The sequence below is a fragment of the Oryctolagus cuniculus genome, chromosome 7 (genome assembly GCF_051225735.1).
Source record: "Oryctolagus cuniculus isolate XC-2025 breed Fujian yellow rabbit chromosome 7, ASM5122573v1, whole genome shotgun sequence".
NCBI lineage: Eukaryota > Metazoa > Chordata > Mammalia > Lagomorpha > Leporidae > Oryctolagus > Oryctolagus cuniculus.
The window spans coordinates 12,981,408-13,001,955 of NC_142873.1; the positions used below are offsets into that span (position 1 = coordinate 12,981,408).

General features: G+C 39.1%; 1 protein-coding gene across 13 annotated transcripts in view; it reads left to right on the forward strand.

Annotated features, from left to right (window-relative positions):
- LMBR1 (limb development membrane protein 1) overlaps window positions 1-20,548 on the forward strand; it is a 167,034-nt gene that overhangs the window by 121,886 nt on the left and 24,600 nt on the right. For 11 of the 13 annotated variants that reach the window (XR_011390276.2, XR_011390275.2, XR_016236925.1 and 8 more), the window contains 3 exons: window positions 6,643-6,723; window positions 15,756-15,832; window positions 16,554-16,631. Coding sequence is in view for 9 of the 13 variants with exons in the window: in XM_002715020.6 (XP_002715066.1) it covers window positions 6,643-6,723; window positions 15,756-15,832; window positions 16,554-16,631 (236 nt within the window). In the remaining 4 variants the exon portion in view is untranslated. Of the gene's footprint in view, window positions 1-3,957; window positions 5,811-6,642; window positions 6,724-15,755; window positions 15,833-16,553; window positions 16,632-20,548 lie in introns of those variants that run through there. The other 2 variants (XM_089336846.1, XM_089336847.1) reach the window with 1 other exon arrangement.

Here is a 20,548-nt window from a genome sequence, read left to right on the forward strand (position 1 = left end):
CTGCTACCAATTCCCGCTTCCTGCTAATGTGCACCTTACTAGGCAGCAGATGATGCTTCGGGTGGTTGGGTCCGTGTCACCCACATGGGAGACCTGGCTGGCCTGGCCCAGCCCCAGCCATTGCAGGCATCTGTGGGAGTGAACCAGTGGATGGGAGCTCTCTCTGTCTGTCTCTCTCTAATAAATAGTAATAATGTCTAAATTTGTTTACAAAGAAATAAATTTATTATGTAGGCGCTACATTTTCAATTGCAATCTATATGGATGTTGGCATTCTCGATCATAGTATATATGAATAGGAAGATAAAAGAAAATGACCTTGGGCTGGGCATTTGGTGCAGCAGTTAGGATGGTGCTTGGGAAAGCCGGCTCCCATATTGGAGTCCCTGAGTTCACATCCAGGTGTTGTTTATTTATTTATTTATTAAAATTCTACCTTTCTCCTAATGTGTACCCTGGGAGGCAGCAGGTGATGGCTGAAGTGCACGAGTCCCTGCCATTCATGTGGGAGACCAGACTGAGTTCCTGGCTACTGGCCTTGGCTGTTGTGGATGTTTGGGGAGTGTAAACCTGTCTCTCAAATAAAATGAATATTGATTTTTTTTTTTTTATGATCTTAAGATCTGAAGTTCAGGTTCTGCTAGTAGGGACAACATTGTGATGCAGCAGGTCAAGCTGCCACTTATGTTGTCCGCGTCCCATATCTGAGTGCCTGGGTCAGCTCCTGGCTACTCTGCATCCAGTCCAGCTGCCTGCCAGTGTACCCAGGAGGCAGTAGTTGATGGTCCAAGGGTCTGGGTTTCTGTTACCCATGTAGAAGATCTGGATAGACTGTCTGGTCTTGAGTTTGGTGTGCCTAATCTCAACTGTTGTGGGCAATTGGGAAGTGAACCAGTTGATGGAAGATCTCTCTGTGTTTGTCACTCTGACTTTCAAGTAAAACAAATAAATTTGTTAAAAAAAAAAAAGAAGAAGAAGAAGAAAAAGAAGATGTACCAGCAGCTTTTATCAAAAATAGAAAAAACCTGCCGGCGCCTCGGCTCAATAGGCTAATCATCAGCCTGTGGCGCCGGCACACCGGGTTCTAGTCCCGGTCAGGGCGCGGGTTCTGTCCCGGTCACTCCTCTTCCAGTCCAGCTCTCTGCTGTGTCCCGGGAAGGCAGTGGAGGATGGCCCAAGTGCTTGGGCCCTGCACCCCATGGGAGACCAGGAGGAAGCACCTGGCTCCTGGCTTCGGATCAGCGCGCTGCGCCGGCCGCAGTGCACTGGCCGTGGTGGCCATTGGAGGGTGAACCAACGGCAAAGGAAGACCTTTCTCTCTGTCTCTCTCTCTCTCACTGCCCACTCTGCCTGTCAAAAAAAAAAAAAAAAATTAGGAAAAACCCAAAACATTAGTTAATTGTATATAGGATTATATAATGTCCCTCAAGCTGATTTTTAAGTATTCTTCTCGTGTGCTGTCATGAATGATGAAAGCATATTTACATTTTCACAATTTTGTTGGGATATTTGAAGTCTTGCTGGACCCATTTAAAATGGATATGTCAGAAATAAATGTAAGCTATTATTTTAATAAATATTAGCATTGCCAATAGGATGGACAATGAAATAGGGTTTCTGGGTATATAGGCTCCCTGTCTCTGGTGTAGCTAGTAGCAGTGTTAGCTCATGCCAAAATAGATCCATTAGAGACTTGAAGGTTTCTGGGGTTTGCATTGTCAGCATGGGCTCTGTGGTTCACAGTGAATAGTATTTACTTAGCGAGATGAATACTGTTTGCTGTATGAATTATTAGGAGTCTTGGGCTTTAACAACAAAATTGTTTGCCTAAGTGATTAGAAATAATAGTATTTGAGTGATTTTTTTGGTCAAATGTAAAGTAGTAAACATAATCAAATTTTGAGACTTACTTGGATAAGGTTTTCTCATCAAATCTTTTTTTGATTGTATGCTATATTTTAAAATTTAAAAGTAAAAATCAGTTTACGCCAGAGGTATTTATTCTAGTATTCATTATGAGACTAAGTTTAGGACATTAAATTGTTTAGGGAGGTGATTTTATTGTATAAGTTATTTGAATTGTTTGCATACTTAATTGGAAATTTGGGTTAGTTTTAGGATATAATACATATTTTAAATGAGATAATTAGTTTCTGCCCTTTAACATATGGAGGTTATCTTATGTATTCAGTTGAGGCTGTCTTATGTATTAAGGAAAGGTATATGCACAGCTTAATTATTGAAGAAATGCTAGACTTTGGGAAATTCTGTTGTACTGGAAGCAAAGTATTGTCAACACTACACTAGTTTTTCCTGCTTAAGAATAAAGCTGGGAAAAGTTGCCTTCAGCTATTAGTTTTCCTGAATCCAAAGAGACGGGTGGGGCAGGATCAAAAATACTTACTTGATCAAAGTTATTGGCTCTGCAAGTATTCTTACCTATGTAAGAAAGATGAAAGGTGTTGTTTTTATTGCATGCTAGTAACAGTGTAATTTTGAACTAATTGGTGTTGAACTGCCAATCACCTAGGGGGAATGCAAATAGATACTCTTACAGTTTCCTTTGAGGTAGTGAAATCGTACGTGGAGCCTGGAAGAAAAACAGAATAATACCATTAAATTGACCTTAAATGAGCTGCTTTGTGGTTTTCTTGGAGAATCCCTTTTTATTTTCCGTGACTTGTCTGTACAGGTTTTGTCTACCAATTTGACTGATTGACTAGACAATGCTGACGCTGAAAGTTTTAGAGCCATTTTGAAATAAAGTAATGATAATACAGTTTTTCAGGATATTTCAATATTTTGGTGCAACTTAAATTCATTTTTAATATTCCACTGTGTGTTTGCAGTGTCATAGTTTCTCGCAATACCTGTTGTTTCCTTCTGATATTTTGTAGTGAAACATTCACCCCAGTTACGCTCGATTTTTTTATTATGCCAAATGAATCTAATTTTTTACTGAAGCATGACTTAAAGTCAGAATGTATCCTTGATTTTTATATGCAAATCAATCAATATTTGTTACTTATTATGTAGTGTTTTGTCTCTGAAAATAAAAGTACAGCATTTCAGAAATGCCACTTTAATTATTTTTCTTTGAAAATTCATACACTGGTCTAGACATGTGTATTGAGCTTTGTAGACATACCTACAAAGTAGACATTTATGTCTTTTCACTTAATTTCAAATTGTCTGTTCCACTATCTGTTCTCTTTGGAAATTCTGGGTACTCATCAGATTATTTTTTCTTGTCTTAAACTAGTTACTGGAATAATATTTCACTGCAAGTATAGGAAATGAAAGGTAGTGTGAGATTATATTTCCAAATAATGGGTTATAGAAATTAAGTGACAATTACAGATATACACCATATAATTTATAAAGAATTGGAATTAAAAGAAAAAATAGACTTATCACTAAGACTGTTAGAGAGTTTAAGCTTTGATTCAGAGACACTTGAAAAATCTCCTAATGCTGTGACATCTCATTGTAAATCTCGTCCTATGAAAATGCCCACTAATTCTGTAGCTTAACTACTTCCATCCTTGCCTTGGCTGCCAGAAACTCAAGACTGAATTTGTAGTCAAGGTTGGTAGGTTTGGGTCACACTGTCTGAGTATCTCTGAACTAACTTTACCTTCATTCTCTTATAAATATCCATTATATATTAGCAAGTAAAATGGATAAACTCATGAGCGCTGGAAATACTGTATAATATTTCAGTGTCTTTGAGACCTCAGGTTCTCCAAAGGAGAGTATTGAATTTCTCTCTCTTTAGTAAAGAAGAGAGAAAGGAGATACAGAGGGGATGGGATTCACTTCTGGAAACCTGGGTTGGGATGGGATTTACTTCTGGAAACCTGGGATAAGACTAGGGTCTTGTGATTCCCCAGGGGGCTTAGAAGAAGAGACATCTGAGTTCCTGTAATGACATCGTGTTTGTCCCCTTGCTGCCAGGATTTGTCTGATCCCGCTGGCCCTTGCTCTGTTGGCTGACTTCTCCTTTCAGTCTCTGAAAAAGGACCATCGTTTTGCTCCTGGAGAGATCCAGTGAGGCTTCTTCCTCCAGCAACAGTCTGTTTCTGACCAGTTGCTCTCTAAGTCCCAAGAACTGAAATTGCTGAACCTTCTGGCTGATTTGTGACTGTCTGAAGGACTGTCTGACTTAATCAGGTGTGATGGTAACAATAGCAACAGATAGAGGAAAATGACCGCTCGTTCAAGACTGAAGAAGACCAAGAGGACCATCTAGAGCAAGTAGTTCCAACTTGAGTTAAAAGTTCATGGAAGAGACAAATGACTTTATTCTTAACCCCCCAAAGTAATAACTTTCAAAGAGATGTAATTAGAACAAAGACTGCCTAGAATTTACGAGGGGAGGGGGACCCAGTTTATAATAAATAAAGAAAAGATGGAGACAGTTCTTGCAGTTGTCAGAATAATGGTCTGTGAAGATGCTCAAGTCCCAGTCCTCACATGGCAGATGGGCTTTGCTGGTGTGATTGGGGATTGCGAGATTGTCGCCGGTAGTTTCAGTGAAAGGATGTGGCAGAAGGACCAGAGAAAGAAATGAGATCTTGGAAGCCTGGTTTGCAATGATCTAAGTAAGGAACACTGCCTTCACTGCTGAATTCTTCCAAACATTTAAAGAACTCACTCCAGTTCTTCTCTTCAAAGGCAGAGGATCCTCCCAAACGCCTTCTGTGAATCCAGCATCATCTTAATTCCTAAACCTGAAAAAGATGTGAGAGAGAAACAGTATTATTGACCGATTTCCCTGATGAACATAGACACAAAAACCTTCATCAGAATGCTAGCCATTGAACCTAGCAACACATCAAAAGGACCATGAGGATTATTGTGAATGATCAAAAGTCTGATTCATGAGGAAGAACAACAGAAAAATTTAGGCAAATAAAAATTTGTAATGGAAAACTCTTGAAAACCAAAGGAATCTAATAAAAATATAGTTATAATGTGGATTTTATTTATTTCCTTCAGATTTTAACAGATGAAATCAAAAGAATGTGGAGCTAGTGTATACAGACCATTAGACAAACAAGCATGATGATATCTATATATGCATATATATATGAGTAGATATAAGAAAATATCGTCAGTCACATTGAGGAAAATGTATGTAAAGTAACAGGAAAAAAATTTTATACCCATCACTTTGACAAAAGTTCAAAGTGCTCACATTGAGTACTAGGGAAGATAATGAAAAGATATTGATGGAGGCTGGCATTATGGTGCAGTAGGTTAAGCCCAGCCTTTTGTCATGCCAGCATCCCATATTGGAGTGCCTGTTTGTGTCTCAGCTGCTCGGCTTCCTATCCAGCTCCCTGCTAATATACCTGGGAAGGCAGCAGAAGGTGGCCTAGGTATTTGGGCTCCTGCTACCCATGTGGGAGACCAGGATGGAGTTTCTGGCTCTTGATTTCATCCTGGCCAAGACTTCTGGGTTGTGGCCATTTGGGAAGTGAAGCAGCAGATGGAAGATGTCTGTCCGTCTCTCTCTTTTGCTTTTCCTTTCAAATAAAATAAATCTTCTTTTAAAAGCTACTAATAAATAATATTAATTATAATATCTTTGAGAAGTAACCTTTAAATATCTCTTAAAACTATAAGTGCTCACAGTCTTTGACTCAGCAATCTGAATTTTGGGAATCTTACAGAAAGAATAGTAGTGAGTGTTCATATAAGAAGGTTTATTTTTTGGTGCTGTAGTGACCTTAGTGACAAAATTTAAGGAAAATCTGAATATTGATGAGTGGCATAATTCTGAATAAAATTGTACTGTGTTAATACTATGGAATTATTGCTATTCAGCTGTTTTGGAGTTGGTACTATCTTCAACTTGAATGTCTTTTTGAGAAGGAAAACCAATAAGAAATCTGTCTGGGGACTGGTGGTGTGGTGCTGCAGGTTAAGCCACTAGTTGTGCTGGTGTCCCGTATCAGAGTGCCCGTGTGAGTTCTGGATGCTCTGCTTCTGATCCACCTTCCTGTTACTGTGCCTGCGTAGGCAATGAGTGATGCCTGAGTGCTTGGGGCCCTGACTCCCATGTGGGAGACAGAGGGACTTCTTGGCTTCTACCTAGCCCAGCCGAGGTTGTTGTGGCCATTTGGGGAGTGAACCTGTGGGTGGTAGGTCTCTCTCTGCCTTTCAAATAAGCAAATATTTTTTTAAGTGTCTGATTTTGCCCTAATCATATGAAATATATGATACAAGCCATATTTATGCTAGCTCTGTGTGTGTGAACGTGTTTACAAGTATGAACAAATGTATGGAAGCCACAGCCGTGCCGGTAATAATTGTCACGTTCGGGAGATGAGATGGAGAAGAGGAGGTCTTGATTGCTTTCACTTTCTACAATAAGCACATGATGCATTTTTAACTAAGAAAAGTTTTAGATCCAATAGGAATTTTCCAAGGTAAGAAAATTTCTAGGAAACATGCAGTGTTTAGATGTTTGAAATGGTAAAAGATGTGTAAGTACTTTTCTATGAATCACAGTAACATTTATTTTTATCCCTAATTACCAGGAATTTCAATGTGCTATTTTATATTTTAGATAAAGGGCTACCTGTTCTGTAGTACTAAGCTTCTCTTATGCTTCTGAATATTTTTACTTTGAAGGACTGTCTTCATCAGTGGAATACAACATAATGGAATTGGAACTGGAACTTGAAAATGTGAAGACTCTTAAGACCAAATTAGGTATTGTGTTTTTTTCATATGTATTGGGCATAATGCATTATTAAAGTCTTTATGAAAAATTAGAAAAAGTGAATTTTAGTTTATGCTGCAAACTGTCTAAAATCATTGATCAAGACTGTCTTTTAGGGAGAGGATAAGTACCTATCTCCATTTTTATGTTTGTTTTGTTAACATACAAAATACTTTTCAAAGATGTTGCTTCTCTGTGTTCTCACTTGCATCATTTTTGACAAGTAATCTGTCATACTTTCAGTATATCTTTTTTCCTTTATCTGCTTTGAGATGTCTTTTTTATCATTGAGTGTTGTTAAGATGTGCCTTATTGTTTTCTTCATGATTCTTGTTTTTGGGTTCATTGAGTCTCTTGGATCTATGAATTTATACTTTTTATTTGGGAAATTTTTGGACTTCTTAAAATATTTTTTTCTTTCCCACTTTGCAGGTACTCCAGTTACATTTGTTAGCCCATAGATCAGGAATATTTACTTTTTAGTCTTTTTTTTTCTTCTGTTTTCATTTCGGATGACTTCCTTTGCATGAGTTCACAGTCACTAATTTTTTTTTTGTACATCTAATTGGCCTTTAATCATCTAGTATATTTTTTCTCAGACACTGTATTTTTCATCTCTAGAAGTTCTGTTTGGGCCAGTTTTATGTCTTTCATATTTCTGATGAACATGTTCTATCTGTATCCTCTGCCTTTTTGAAACAATGCCATACACTTATGGCAATACTTTTAATGTTTGTGTCTGCTAATTCTAACATTGCATTATTGATGAGTTTCAATTGCTTGATGTTTCCCCTTATCATTGGTTACATTGTATTCTTTGCATGTGTGGCAATTTTTAAAAATTTCTATTAACATAAAGAGAACAGATTTAATGTAGTTCATAGACAGAATTCTAAGAAAATAATGATTCTTTAATTTTTGAAATAATATGCTTTTAATTTATATTATAGTCAAAGTCTTAATGCTCCAGTAAATAAAGAGTTAAACAAGTAAAAAACCAAAAAGACCACAGTTCAATAGGAATATAGGCAAGGGCTACAAACAATCAAATGAAAAGATGTCAATTTCACGCATACACACTAAATTTTAAAATAATCATAGATCACTGAAACTATAGTAGTGTATCATTCTTAACCATCGGTTTGACAAAAATACACAACAGAGTTTGACAAAACTGTATTTGCATCAATACTGATTAACCCAGACCTTTCTTTCTTCCTTTTAAAAGATTTTTCTTTTTTAGTTTTAGCTCCCACATATAAGGGAGAACATGCAGTATTTGTCTTTCTATGTCTGGCTTATGTCACTCAACGTGATGTCCTTTGTTTGCATACACCTTATGCAAATTTTAGAATTTCAGCCTTTTTATGGCTAAATAATATTGCACTTTATATGTGTGTGTGTGTGCGTGTGTACACTGAATTTTATTTTTCCATTCCATTCATCTGATGATGGATACCTTGGTTGATTACCCATATTGGCTATTGTGAACAGTGCTGCTGTAAACGTGGTGCTACAGTTCTCTCTTTGTTACAACATGTTCGTGTCTTTTTGTGTATATACCCATAGTGGGGTACTTGATCATGGTAGATCTGTTTCTAGTCTTTTAAGGAATCTCCACACAGTTTTCCACAGTGGCTACACTGGGTGTAAGAATTCCCCTTCTCCTTATCCTCCTCAGCATTTGTTATTTTCTGTCTTTTGGGTAATAGTCATTCTGACAAGAATTTGGTGATATCTCATTGTGGTTTTGATTTGCACTTCCCTGATGGCTTGGTGATGTTGAGCATTTTTTCATATATTTGTTGGTCATTTGTATTTCTTCTTTTGAGAACTGTCTGTTGAGATCCTTTGCCCGTTTTTTGATTGGTGGTTTTTCTGTTGTTGAGTTTTTTGAGCTGCTGATATATTCTGGCTATTAATCCTTTGTTGGGTAAGTAGCTTGCAGATATTTTTTTCCTATTCTGGTAGCTGAGCCTTTACTCTGTTGATTATTTCCTTTATGTGCAGAAGCTTCTGAATTTGATATAATACCATTTGTCTAGTTTTGCTTTTGTGTCCTGCGGTGTTTGTTCTACATTGTCTTCCAGTAACTTCATAGCCTCAGGTCTTTTTTTTTTTTTTTTTTTTTTTTTTTTTTTTTTGACAGGCAGAGTGGACAGTGAGAGAGACAGAGAGAAAGGTCTTCCTTTGCCGTTGGTTCACCCTCCAATGGCCGCCGCGGCTGGCGCGCCGCGGCTGGCACACCGCTCTGATCCGAAGGCAGGAGCCAGGTGCTTCTCCTGGTCTCCCATGGGGTGCAGGGCCCAAGCACTTGGGCCATCCTCCACTGCACTCCCTGGCCACAGCAGAGAGCTGACCTGGAAGAGGGGCAACCGGGACAGAATCCGGTGCCCTGACCGGGACTAGAACCCAGTGTACCAGCTCCGCAAGGCGGAGGATTAGCCTAGTGAGCTACGGCGCCGGCTCATAGCCTCAGGTCTTAAATGTAGGTCTTTGTTCCATGTTGAGTTAATTTTTGCATATGGTGAGAGGGCGTTTCATTCATATATGTATCTATATCTATATATATCTCCAGTTTTGCCAGCACCATTTATTGAAGAGATTCTCCTTCTCCATTGTATGGGCTGTGTACTTTTCGTCAAATATCAGTTGGCTGTATGTAAGTGGATTAATTCCTGGGCTCCCTATTCTGTTTCATTGATCTGTGTGTTGGTTTTTATGCCACTTCCATGTTATTTTAATTACTGTAGCTTTGGCGTATTCTTTGAAGTCAGGTACTATGATACCTCCAGCTTGGTTTTATTTATTTATTTATTTTTTGCTCAAGATTGCTTTGGTTGTTCTGGGTCTTTAGTGATATCATATAAATTTTAGAATTTTTTTTTCTAATTCTGTGAAGAATGTCATTGGTATTTTGATAGAGATTGTGTTGAATCTGCAGATTGCTTTAGGTTTTATAGACATTTTCATTATATTAATTCTTTCAGTCCATTAGCAAGGAAATCTTTCCATTTCTTTTTGTGCCCTTGATGATTTTTTCATTACTGTTTTATAATTTTCTTTTTTTTTTTAAGATTTATTTTATTTATTTGAAAGACAGAGCTACAGAGAGAGGTAGAGACAGAGGTCTTCCATCTGCTGGTTCATTCCCCAGATGGCTGCAACAGCCAGAACTGTGCTGATCTGAAGCCAGGAGCTTCTTCCTGATCTCCCATGCGGGTGCTGGCGCCCAAGGACTTGGGCCATCTTCAGCTGCCATCCCAGGCCATAGCAGAGAGCTGGATCGGAAGAGGAGCAGCTGGGATTAGAACCGGCGCCCATATGGGATGCCAGCGCTTCAGGCCGGGATGTTAACCCGTTGTGCCACAGCGCCGGCCCCTGTTTTATAATTTTCATTGTAGAGATCTTTTACTTCTTTGGTTAAATTTATGCCTAAATATTTAATTTTTTGGTGGCTATTAATGGGGATTTCTTTTTTGAGTTCTCTTTTGGCAAGTTCTTCATTAGGGTATAAAAAACTACTGATTTTTGTATGTTCATTTTGTAAATTGCAACTTAACTGGTTATCAGTTCTAACAACCGTTTGGTGCAGTACTTAAGTTTTTCCACGTATAACACCATATTATATGCAAACAGATATTTTGACTTCCTGTTTCTTCATTTTGATGCCCTTTGTTTTTCCTCTCCTAGTTGCTCTTGCTAATCCTTCCAGTCTTGTACTAAGAGTGCTGAAAGTGACGTTCTTGTCTTGTTCCAGACGTGAAGGGAAATGCTTTCTGCTTTTGACCATTTGATATGGTATTGGCTGTTGGTTTGTCATATATAGTCTTTATCATTTTGAGGTGTGCTCCTTTTATACCTAATTTGTTGAGTTTTTGTTTTTAATCATGAAAGGATGTCAAGTCTTACCAAATGTTTTCTCCACATCTGTTGAGATAACCAAATAGCTCTTGTTCTTCATTCTGTTGATGTGATTTGTGATGTTTATTGAATTGTGAATGTTGACGTACCCTTGCATCTCTGGGATAAAGCCATGCCCACTTGAACGTGATATATGATCTTTTTGTTGTATTGTTGGATTCAGTTTGCTGGTATTTTCTTGAAAATTTTTGCATCTATATTCATTAGGGATTTGGGTCTATCATTTTCTTTCCATGTATTGTCTTTGTTTGGTTTTGATATCAGAGTGATGTTGGCCTCATTGAAAGGGTGTAGCAGAGTTTCATCCTGGTCAGTACTTTGGAATAGTTTAAAAGGTAGTGGAGTTAGATCCTTTTTAAATGTTTTGTAAAATTCAATAGTTAAGCTAGCAGGTTCTGGACTTTTCCTTGAAGGGAGACTTTAATTACTGCATCAGTGTTATTGCTTGTTATAGATCTGTTTAGGATTTATACATCATCTTCTTTTAATCTTGTTAAGTTATATGTATCCGAGAATTCATTCATTTCTTTGAAGTCTCCTTTTTGTCCCCAGTTTTTAGCATATAGTTGTTTCCTATGACCCTTTGTATTTCAGTGGTGTCAGTTGTGTTGTCTCCGTTTTCATCTCTAATTCTATTTATTTGAGTTTTTTCACTTTTGTCTTTGTAAGTCTGGCTAGAGTTTACCTATCGTGTTTATTTTCTCAAAAAACCAGCTTTTTTTTGTGTTGATCTTTTTTTTAAAGTTTCAGTGTCATTTATTTCTGTTCTGATCTTCATTATTTCTCACCTCCCGCTAATTTTGCATTTGGTTTGTTCCTGTTTTTCTAAATGCTTGAGATGCACCATTAAATTTTTGATTGGATTTCAACAGTTTGCACCCCCATAGAAACACAAAGTGAAATATATTGTTTGAGTACTCGTTATAGCATTAAATCTCAATGTACAGCACATTAAGGACAGAGATCCTACATGAGGAGTAAGTGCACAGTGACTCCTGTTGTTGACTTTACCAATTGACACTCCTGCAAACTGTTGAAATCCTTACTTAATGCATACTAAACTGATCCTCTGTAAAAAAAAAAAAAAAAAAAAAAAAAAAAAAAAAAAAAAAAAAGAAAGAAATTATCAATTCCCAACTTGACTCTCACTGGGATTAAACATGACAATAGGTCTGCTCTGATTTCATCATCATTTAAAAAATCATCTATTATTTTTCACTTTATGTTTCTGTGTGGGAGCAAACTGTTGAAATCCATACTTAATGTATACTAAGCTGATCTTCTGTATATTAAGATAATCGAAAATGAATCTTGATGTGAATGGAAGGGGAGAGGGAGTGGGAAAGGGGAGGGTTGTGGGTACGAGGGACTGTATGGGGGGAAAGCCATTGTAATCCATAAGTCGTACTTTGGAAATTTATATGCATTAAATAAAAGTTTAAAAAAAAATTTTTTTGATTGGAAACTAGACACTGTGAATTTTACCTAGTTGAGTACTGGTTTTTGTATTTGTGTAAGTGAGGAACTTTGTTCTGGGATGCAGTTAAGTTACTTGGACACAGTTTCATATCTTTGTGTCTTATTTGATAACCTGGTGAGCTTGATCGGAGCAGTATTATTCCTGTCCACTGAGGCAGGAGCCTTCACCAAAACTCTCTGATGCCCTGTGACTATAAAGTTTTATGTTGTCTTATGGGAGCAGGCACTTTTATTAGCTTTTTGTGTCTGCCACGTTTCCCTCTTATATTTTTGGGTGATTCTTTGTGTAGCCCTAGGATGTTTCCTCACATACCCGAGCAGATCATTACTCTACTGAATCTTTGAGGCTGAGCCTTTGCAGATCCTTGCAGTTCTTCCTCTGTGCTGATGCTTTGCTCTGCAGACTCCAGTAACTTAGTCTCCCCGCTCTCCCATTTCATGTCCTCCACTCAAAGAACGAGGGAGGCGTGGCTTGGGTTCCTTCTTCCTGCAACATCACCTGGAAACTCTCGAAACCGCAAAGCCGGATCTACAGGGCTCATGCTGTCTCCCATCTCAGATCTCATTGTCCTTCCACACCAGAGAGCCAGTGTCTTCTGGAAAATCGTTGCTTCAGGCTGGATGGTAAATCTGGTCCCTGGTTTTGCTCCATCTTCAAAAGGGAATTCCAGTATCATGTTTTTGAAAGCCATATGTGGGGCCGACACCCGGCTCAATAGGCTAATCCTCCGCCTTGTGGCGCCGGCACACCGGGTTCTAGTCCTGGTCGGGGCTCCAGATTCTGTCCCGGTTGCCCCTCTTCCAGGCCAGCTCTCTGCTGTGGCCAGGGAGTGCAGTGGAGGATGGCCCAAGTGCTTGGGCCCTGCACCCCATGGGAGACCAGGAGAAGCACCTGGCTCCTGCCTTCAGATCAGCGTGGTGCGCCGGCTGCGGCGGCTATTGGAGGGTGAACCAACAGCAAAAGGAAGACCTTTCTCTCTGTCTCTCTCTCTCACTGTCCACTCTGCCTGTCAAACAACAACAACAAAAAAAGCCATATATATTCATTCATTTTCTTTTCTAAGTAACAATATATTGTCTGAAGTTACTTTAGTCATCCTCTTCTAGTTGTTTGCTATTATGAATAATGTTGCTGTAACTGTTCTTGTACATATCTTATGTACAGTTATATATATGTGTGTGTGTATGTTTTCTCAGGGTACGTACTGGAGGTGGAGTTGTAGGATCATTGTTTGTAATCATGTACAACTATTGTAGATGATGACAAACCGTTCTCCCAAGTTACTGTACTATTTTTATGAGTCTGGTAGGCTTGAGTAGGATTCCCTGATGTTCTACATCCTTGCTTACACCTAGTAGTGATGGACTTTTAATTTTTTACCAGTTCGGTGGTCATGAAATGGTGCTTTATTGATGTTTTGGTCTGTATATTCTTGACTTGCGTTTTCATATTTATATTCACAGAATGCATTTAGCTTCTGCTTGAAAAAACGCCCATTCAGATTTCATTAGTATAGGTTTATTGACAATAAATTTAGTTTTTGTTTCTTTTGAAAACATACTTACTTTGCCTTCTCATTTGTAGGGCATTTTTAAGAAGAATTTAGAAGTATTCAGATTATAGAATGTCATTCCAACATGTTCTGGTTTCTGGTTAAAAGCCATATTGTTGTTCTTTTGCCGGGCTTTACAGATTTTCTTTTTGTCTTTGTTTAGCAGTTTTGTAAAGTCCTTAGATTTGGTTTTCTTTGCATGTATCCTTCTTGAGTTCTGTCAGCTCGTGACTCTGTGGCTAGATGTCTTTCACCCATTTGGGAAAATTGTTGGCTGTTACCAACTACCGTGTCTGCCGCCTCCTGCTCAGACCCCAGTTGCTCACATGCCAGACCTTTTCCCTCAGGTTCTTTTCTGTGCTTCCCGCCTTGGTTTCCGCGCTCTGGTCGTTGAGATCTTCCACTGGTCTACCTTCCATTCCAGCGTCTTTTTACCTGTGTCATAAATACTGTGGAAATTACCTGTTGAATTTTTAGTTTCACTTATACTTTTCAGTTCTACAGTTTCCATTTCATTATTTTTAAAAAGATTTATTTATTTATGTTTTTACCTAGAAACCTTTTTATTTAAGGTATACAAACCTCATGCATTTCATACATACAAACTTAGGAACATATGTTCCATCTGTACCCCTTCCCTTCTTCCTCCTCCCTCTGCTATTCCCATTCTTATTTTTTACTAAGAGCTATTTTCAATTACCTTTATACACATAAGATTATAAATTCAAATGTACTTGTGAAATTTGCCATCTTGTCATTCATTTTACTGAACTTGTTAATCCTTTGTTTTAGGGCTCTATTATGATATGTGAATCAACCGTGGATCTGTTTGGAGTGCCTTTTTCCCCCTCTTTGTCTTGTCTCCTGGTCATGTTTGGTTGAGGGCCCAGATGTTTCTTATAGAAAATTGTAAAAAGGTGATATCTTCTTCTTTCTGAGAGGATTTGCTTTTTGTTTTTCTGGTAAACAGAAGAGGGACCTGCACCTGTGCTTAAGCCTATTCAGGGCTGGGTTTTGGTCTTTATAAGGGCTGCTCTGTTTCCATTTTGGTATTAATTCTAGGCTATAGCTTTTCTTGGGTCTTAATTAAAAGCCTAGTTGTTCTGCTTTTGACTATGATCCCACCTTCTCAGTAAATTCTAGTTTTGACTTCTGAAGGACCATGAGCCTGACAGAAACTTTGCTGGACTTCTCTGCTTCTTGGCTGCGTCTTTCTGTCCATCTCAGCCTCCCGGCCTCTGGAGCTTGAATGGAGGAAGTGGTGCTGTATACCAGGCGCACTTCCTGGCACTTGCCTTTGCTCTACAGCGATACCGCTCAAACTCTGGCTGCCTCGGTAGCCCCAAACGCCAGTGTTGGCCTCCTTGGCTCTGTTGAGCTTGCTCAGTTTTCCTTCAGCTTTGTTGCCTTTTGCTCACTGATTTCTGCTTGATTTCTCCGTGTCCTGGGTCCATGCCAACTATGTATTAGAAAACGCCTTGCAGGGAAAGTGTGTATTGGAGCATTTACCTCCCTTCGTTTCAAAGCATATGGGCCCCTCAATTTTTGTTGTCTTGGTAGCTCTCTGATATCTTCATGTAGATTTGTTAAAAGGATGTTTGATCTTTCTCTTCTAGTTGTTCTTGGCATGAGGACTGGGATGCTATAAGGCAGTCTGTTGTAACTAGAAATGAATTTGCTTCCAGCCCTTGAGGGTCTGAGATTAGAGGGGAATTTTCACTCATGTTACTTTATTCATTCACATATATATCTGAATCAATATTTACAGCAGTACCAAATAAAAATATATCCATATTTTCAGTGTAAGCTGCATATTAACAATGTGTGTCGTTAAAAATGGAAATGTGTTTACAGAGCTGAAAGTTAAATGTCACAGGAGTAAGCTGTTTAATTAACAGATTGATTTTAAAACTTGGTTTTATAGTTTGCGGAAGAAAATTAAAAATTATCTTTGTTAAAATTATGTAAAAATAATACATACTGATTATAGCATTTTGGAATGAAAATTTGAATTGGAGAACACTTTTGTAAATTACTGAAATATTTTACTTTGTTTCCCCTAATAGAGAGGCGAAAAAAGGCTTCCGCATGGGAAAGAAATTTGGTGTATCCTGCTGTTATGGTTCTCCTTCTCATTGAGACAGTAAGAATTTACTTATCTAGTTAAATAAAGCAAATTACCCTTTATTTACTTTAGTATTTAACATGACAACTCCCTCAGCTAGTTGGTTTCACGTAAACTGCTTTTCTATCAACACAATTAAAATTCATCTTTGCCTTTGTAAAAACTCAATAGAACAAAAATGGACATTTATAATGATTATTAAGGTCTTCAAGATTATCTGTTTCCTCCTGAAGTTAGGAAATGTAGTCTTATGTTTCATGACAATTTAAGAAAACAACAAGGTGTTAAGATACCTTGCTTCAAATTCTGAGCTAGGATATGAAAATTACTTTATGAAATTAGTACTGATAACATTTTACCACTTTTGAAGTCTGTAGACTGTGAATTTTCAGTTGGTGAGATCATGAACTTATATTATTAGCTTTTATCACAAGCTTTGATCTTGTAATAGTTTACAAAATTTTTTAGAGTTTATTCTGCAGATTGTGTACAACAGTACTTCAAAAATTCATGGAAAAATTCAATTAAAAGATAAAATTATTTTGGTGCCAAACTTTTATAGATTTTTTTCATAGTACTAGTTTTGCACAAACTTTTTGGAAGATCCCCCATATATATTCTGGTTATTTAGAATTTTGGTCTTGACTGTGCTCCGTGCCTTCTGAAACACGCATCTGGTGACTTGGATTTCAATATGAGATCTCTGAGGTTGAGACTGAGGGCTCCTTTTGTGTTTTAGTCCATCTCGGTCCTCTTGGTGGCCTGCAACATTCTTTGCCTACTGGTGGATGAAACAGCAATGCCGAAGGGAACACGGGTAAAGTAAAACGCCTTTCTTTTTCAAAAGTGTTCTGCACAGGTGCCCTGAGTGTTGCAAGTAAGTCAGTGAGAGCATGCACCTTCTGAATACATAGAACTTTAAATTCTGTGAGTTTCTTTATATAAAGAACTTTCGTGAACAGCGTTTATAAACCGTGATTTTTGTTTCTAATATTTTTACTTTGAATTGGCAGAGCCTCTTAGACTTCATATAAAGAAGTCTTTCCTTTTAGACTTCATATAAGATTTATCGTGAGTTCATTGAAATTTGTATTTGTCATTCCTTAAGGAAGTACATACTCTAAAATAGTGAAATGTAAAGAGTATAGTATATAGATTAATCTGATTTGTAAAAGACCCAAATAGCTATAAGGATTCATGCTTCAGAAAACCACACATCTTATCTAACTGCATCAAGATGTACATATACTAGAAAAGAGTCAGATGTATTCCTTTTTATGAATTAATTTTTCTCTTTAAAAACTGATGATTTTATTAAAATATCAGCCTATTTGAATATATTCTTCATACAAAAGATAGTTATCTCTAAATATTCACATTTGGCATACTATTTCTAGGTGTCACTGTCAAGTTTGGGGTTCTTAAGGTGCACTTAAACTTTGAGATTTTGGGGACAGGCACTTAGCGTAGCAAAGACAGGGAGAGGATCCTCACATTTCATGGCGGAGTGCTCGGGTTTCATACTGAGCTCTGGTTCCAGCCTCCAGCTTCCAGCTAACTCAGATCCTGGAGAGCAGCAGCGTGACTTTTGTAATTGGAATCACGCCACTCTTGTGGGATACCTGAATTGAGTTCCTGATTCCTAGCTTTGCCTTGGCCCAGTCCCAGCTGTTGTGGGCATTTGGGAAGTAAACCAGTGGAATTCAGCACTGGCTCCCCTCTGTCTGTGAAACTTTTAAAAAAATTTCTTTTGACATTTTCTTGTATTTTTCCTAAGTCAGCAGCTTTTCTATTTCTCATAGCAATGACTAAAACTCTTCACTTATTTCTTACAGAATCAGCTGATCTCTCTATCTCTCATAGAAGAATCGGGAGGGGACATTTGGCCTAGTGGTTAAGATGCCCATGTCCCGTATTAGAGTGCTTAGGTGTGGGTCCTGGCTCCGCTCCCAATTCCAGCTTCCTGTTTGTAGGCATCCTAGGAGGTGGTGGTTGATGCCTCAGGTCACTGGGACTCTGTCACCCCCCTGGAAAATCCTCAGCTCCTGCTATGGCTGGCCCAGCCCCAGCTTTTAGGAAGGGAGCTCTCTCTCTTTTTTTCTCCCTCTGTTTCTCTGCCTCTCAAATTAATACTTTTTTTTTTTTTTTTTTAAAGTCCATCCTAATTCCATCCTTTTGGTCTGAGATAGACAGTTTGTTCCTTCAAAAGTAAATTTCTTTTCTTTCTTTCTTTTTTTTTTTTTTTTTTTTTTTTTTTTTGACAGGCAGAGTTAGACAGTGAGAGAGACAGAGAGAAAGGTCTTCCTTCCATTGGTTCCTCCCCCAAATGACCACTACGGCCATTGCACTGTGCCAATCGAAAGCCAGGAGCCAGGTGCTTCCTCCTGGTCTCCCATGCGGGTGCAGGGCCCAAGCACTTGAGCCATCCTCCACTGCCTTCCTGGGCCATAGCAGAGAGCTGGACTAGAAGAGGAGCAACCGGGACAGAATCTGGTGCCCCAACCGGGACTAGAACCCGGGGTGCCAGCGCCGCAGGCGGAGGATTAGCATAGTGAGCCACAGCGCCGACCTTTAGTCATTTTCTTGATTTAGATCCCCTAACCTTTCCGAGACCCTGTGCCATCATCTCGTGTAGTTATAGCCTCTTCTTCACAAGTGTAAGTCGCCACTTCCTAGAAGCAGCAGCAATAAACAAGCCCTGTCGTCGTTGTTTGTACTCAAACCCACTTGATAGCACAGGAAGTCACTTACTGCATAAACTTCCTATTAGCTTTAAACCCGTTTTAATATGTCAGCGAAACAAGGTAAGTCCCAAGCCGTTGGATGAATTTTTGTACCGTCTGCCTGAGTGCATAGTAGCGTATCTGCACCTTGTAGCGGCTCCCTGTATGGTTGTGCAGATAAGTCAGATCCTCTTAACCCTGCCTGTAGTTTTCTCTTGAGACAGGGAATATTTCCAGTTATTTTCCATCTCAGCCAATAGCTTTTGCAGGGGGAGAAAAGTATTTTCTTTTCTTTGCCCCTCATGAGGTTCATGGTTGAAGCCCTATAACAAAAGACAGATTAATGAGAGAAAAGCAGATAAATTTATTTAGTGTAACTTTTACATGGCAGAAGAAATAGGGAAGCCAATTTATTTTTATGCTGGATTAGATGACAAGTAGACAGTGGTTAGAAAATCTGATTGGCTAAAGAAGGTGTGACTAATGGCTATAAACCAAGATTCTGTCCTGTGTCCCTGTGCTTCCAGAGACGGATGCTCCTTTCCCTGGGTATAAGGAGGGCATCTCTCCAGTGAAAGTCTTTTTTTTTTTTTTTTAAGATTTATTTATTTATTTGAAAGAGTTATACAGAGAGAGAGAGAGAGAGAGAGAGAGAGGTCTTCCATCCGATGGTTCACTCCCCAGATGGCTGCAATGGCCGGAGCTGTGCCAATCCGAAGCCAGGAGCCAGGAGCTGCTTCTGAGTCACCCTCAGTGCAGGGGCCCGAGGACTTGGGCCATCTTCTGCTGCTTTCCTAGACCACAGCAGAGAGCTGGATTGGAAGTGGAGCAGCCGGGTCTCGAACCGGCGCCCATATAGGATGCTGGTGCTGCAGGCCAGGGCGTTAACCCACTGCTGTGCCACAGCACCGGCCCTATAAGTATTTTTTTTAAGATGTATTTATTTTTATTTGAAAGTCGGAATTACAGAGACGATGAGGGGGGAAGCGGTGGGGAGAAAGAGAGAGATATTTTTTTCTATCTTCTGGTTCCCTCCCCAAATGGCTGTAACAGCCAGGGCTGGGCCAGGACAAAACCAGGAGTCAAGAGCTTCATCAAAGTCTCCCACGTGGGTGCAGGGGCCCAAGCACTTGGGCCGTCTTTCACTGCTTTCCCAGGCACATTAGCAGGGATGTGGATTGGGAGTGGAGCAGCTGGGACTCAAGCCAGTGTCCACACGGAACGGCTGAGCTGCACACAGCGGCTTAACCTGCTATGCCACAGCGTTGGTCCTTCCAGTGAAATTCTTATGGCCTGTTTCAGAAGAGAATATCAGATCAGAGTGACCTTCCTGGGTTTTATCAAATAGCAAGCTACCATATTTTGGGATAGCTTGTCCTGAACCTTGTCACTTACTCATTTTTGTTTTCATTTGGCTGACAAAAAGATAAATTTCTTACTTTTACTTCATTCATATATGAAATTTCCATGGTTATTCTTAATTTTATAGAATATATATAAAATGTATATGATTATTTTTTATGCTGACTCTATATTCTTTTTTAAAAAACATTAATTTATTTGAAAGGCAGAGTTACAGTGAGGTAGAGGCAAGAGAGAAAGGTCGTCCATTCGTTGGTTCACTCCACAGATGGCTGTTAACAGCCAGAGCTGGGCCGATCCGAAGCCAGGAGCCAGGAGCGTCTTCCAGATCTCCCACATGGGTGCGGGGGCCCAAGGAGTTGGACCATGTTTTGCTGCTTTCCCAGGCCATAGCAGAGAGATGGATAGGAAGTGGAATAGCTGGTACTCAAACTGGCACCCGTATGGGATGCTGGCACTGCCCTCTGTGCCACAGCGCTGGCCCCTGAGTGTATATTCTTAATTACCTCTTGTGTTTCTGTTACACATTAATTAAAAAGTGACCGTAAAATAGGTATTCAGGGTGAGCCAGCACATCCCATATCGTGGTGTGTGGGATTGAGTGCTGCCTCTGCAAATACCCACAGCAGGGGCCAGCACTGTGGCATAG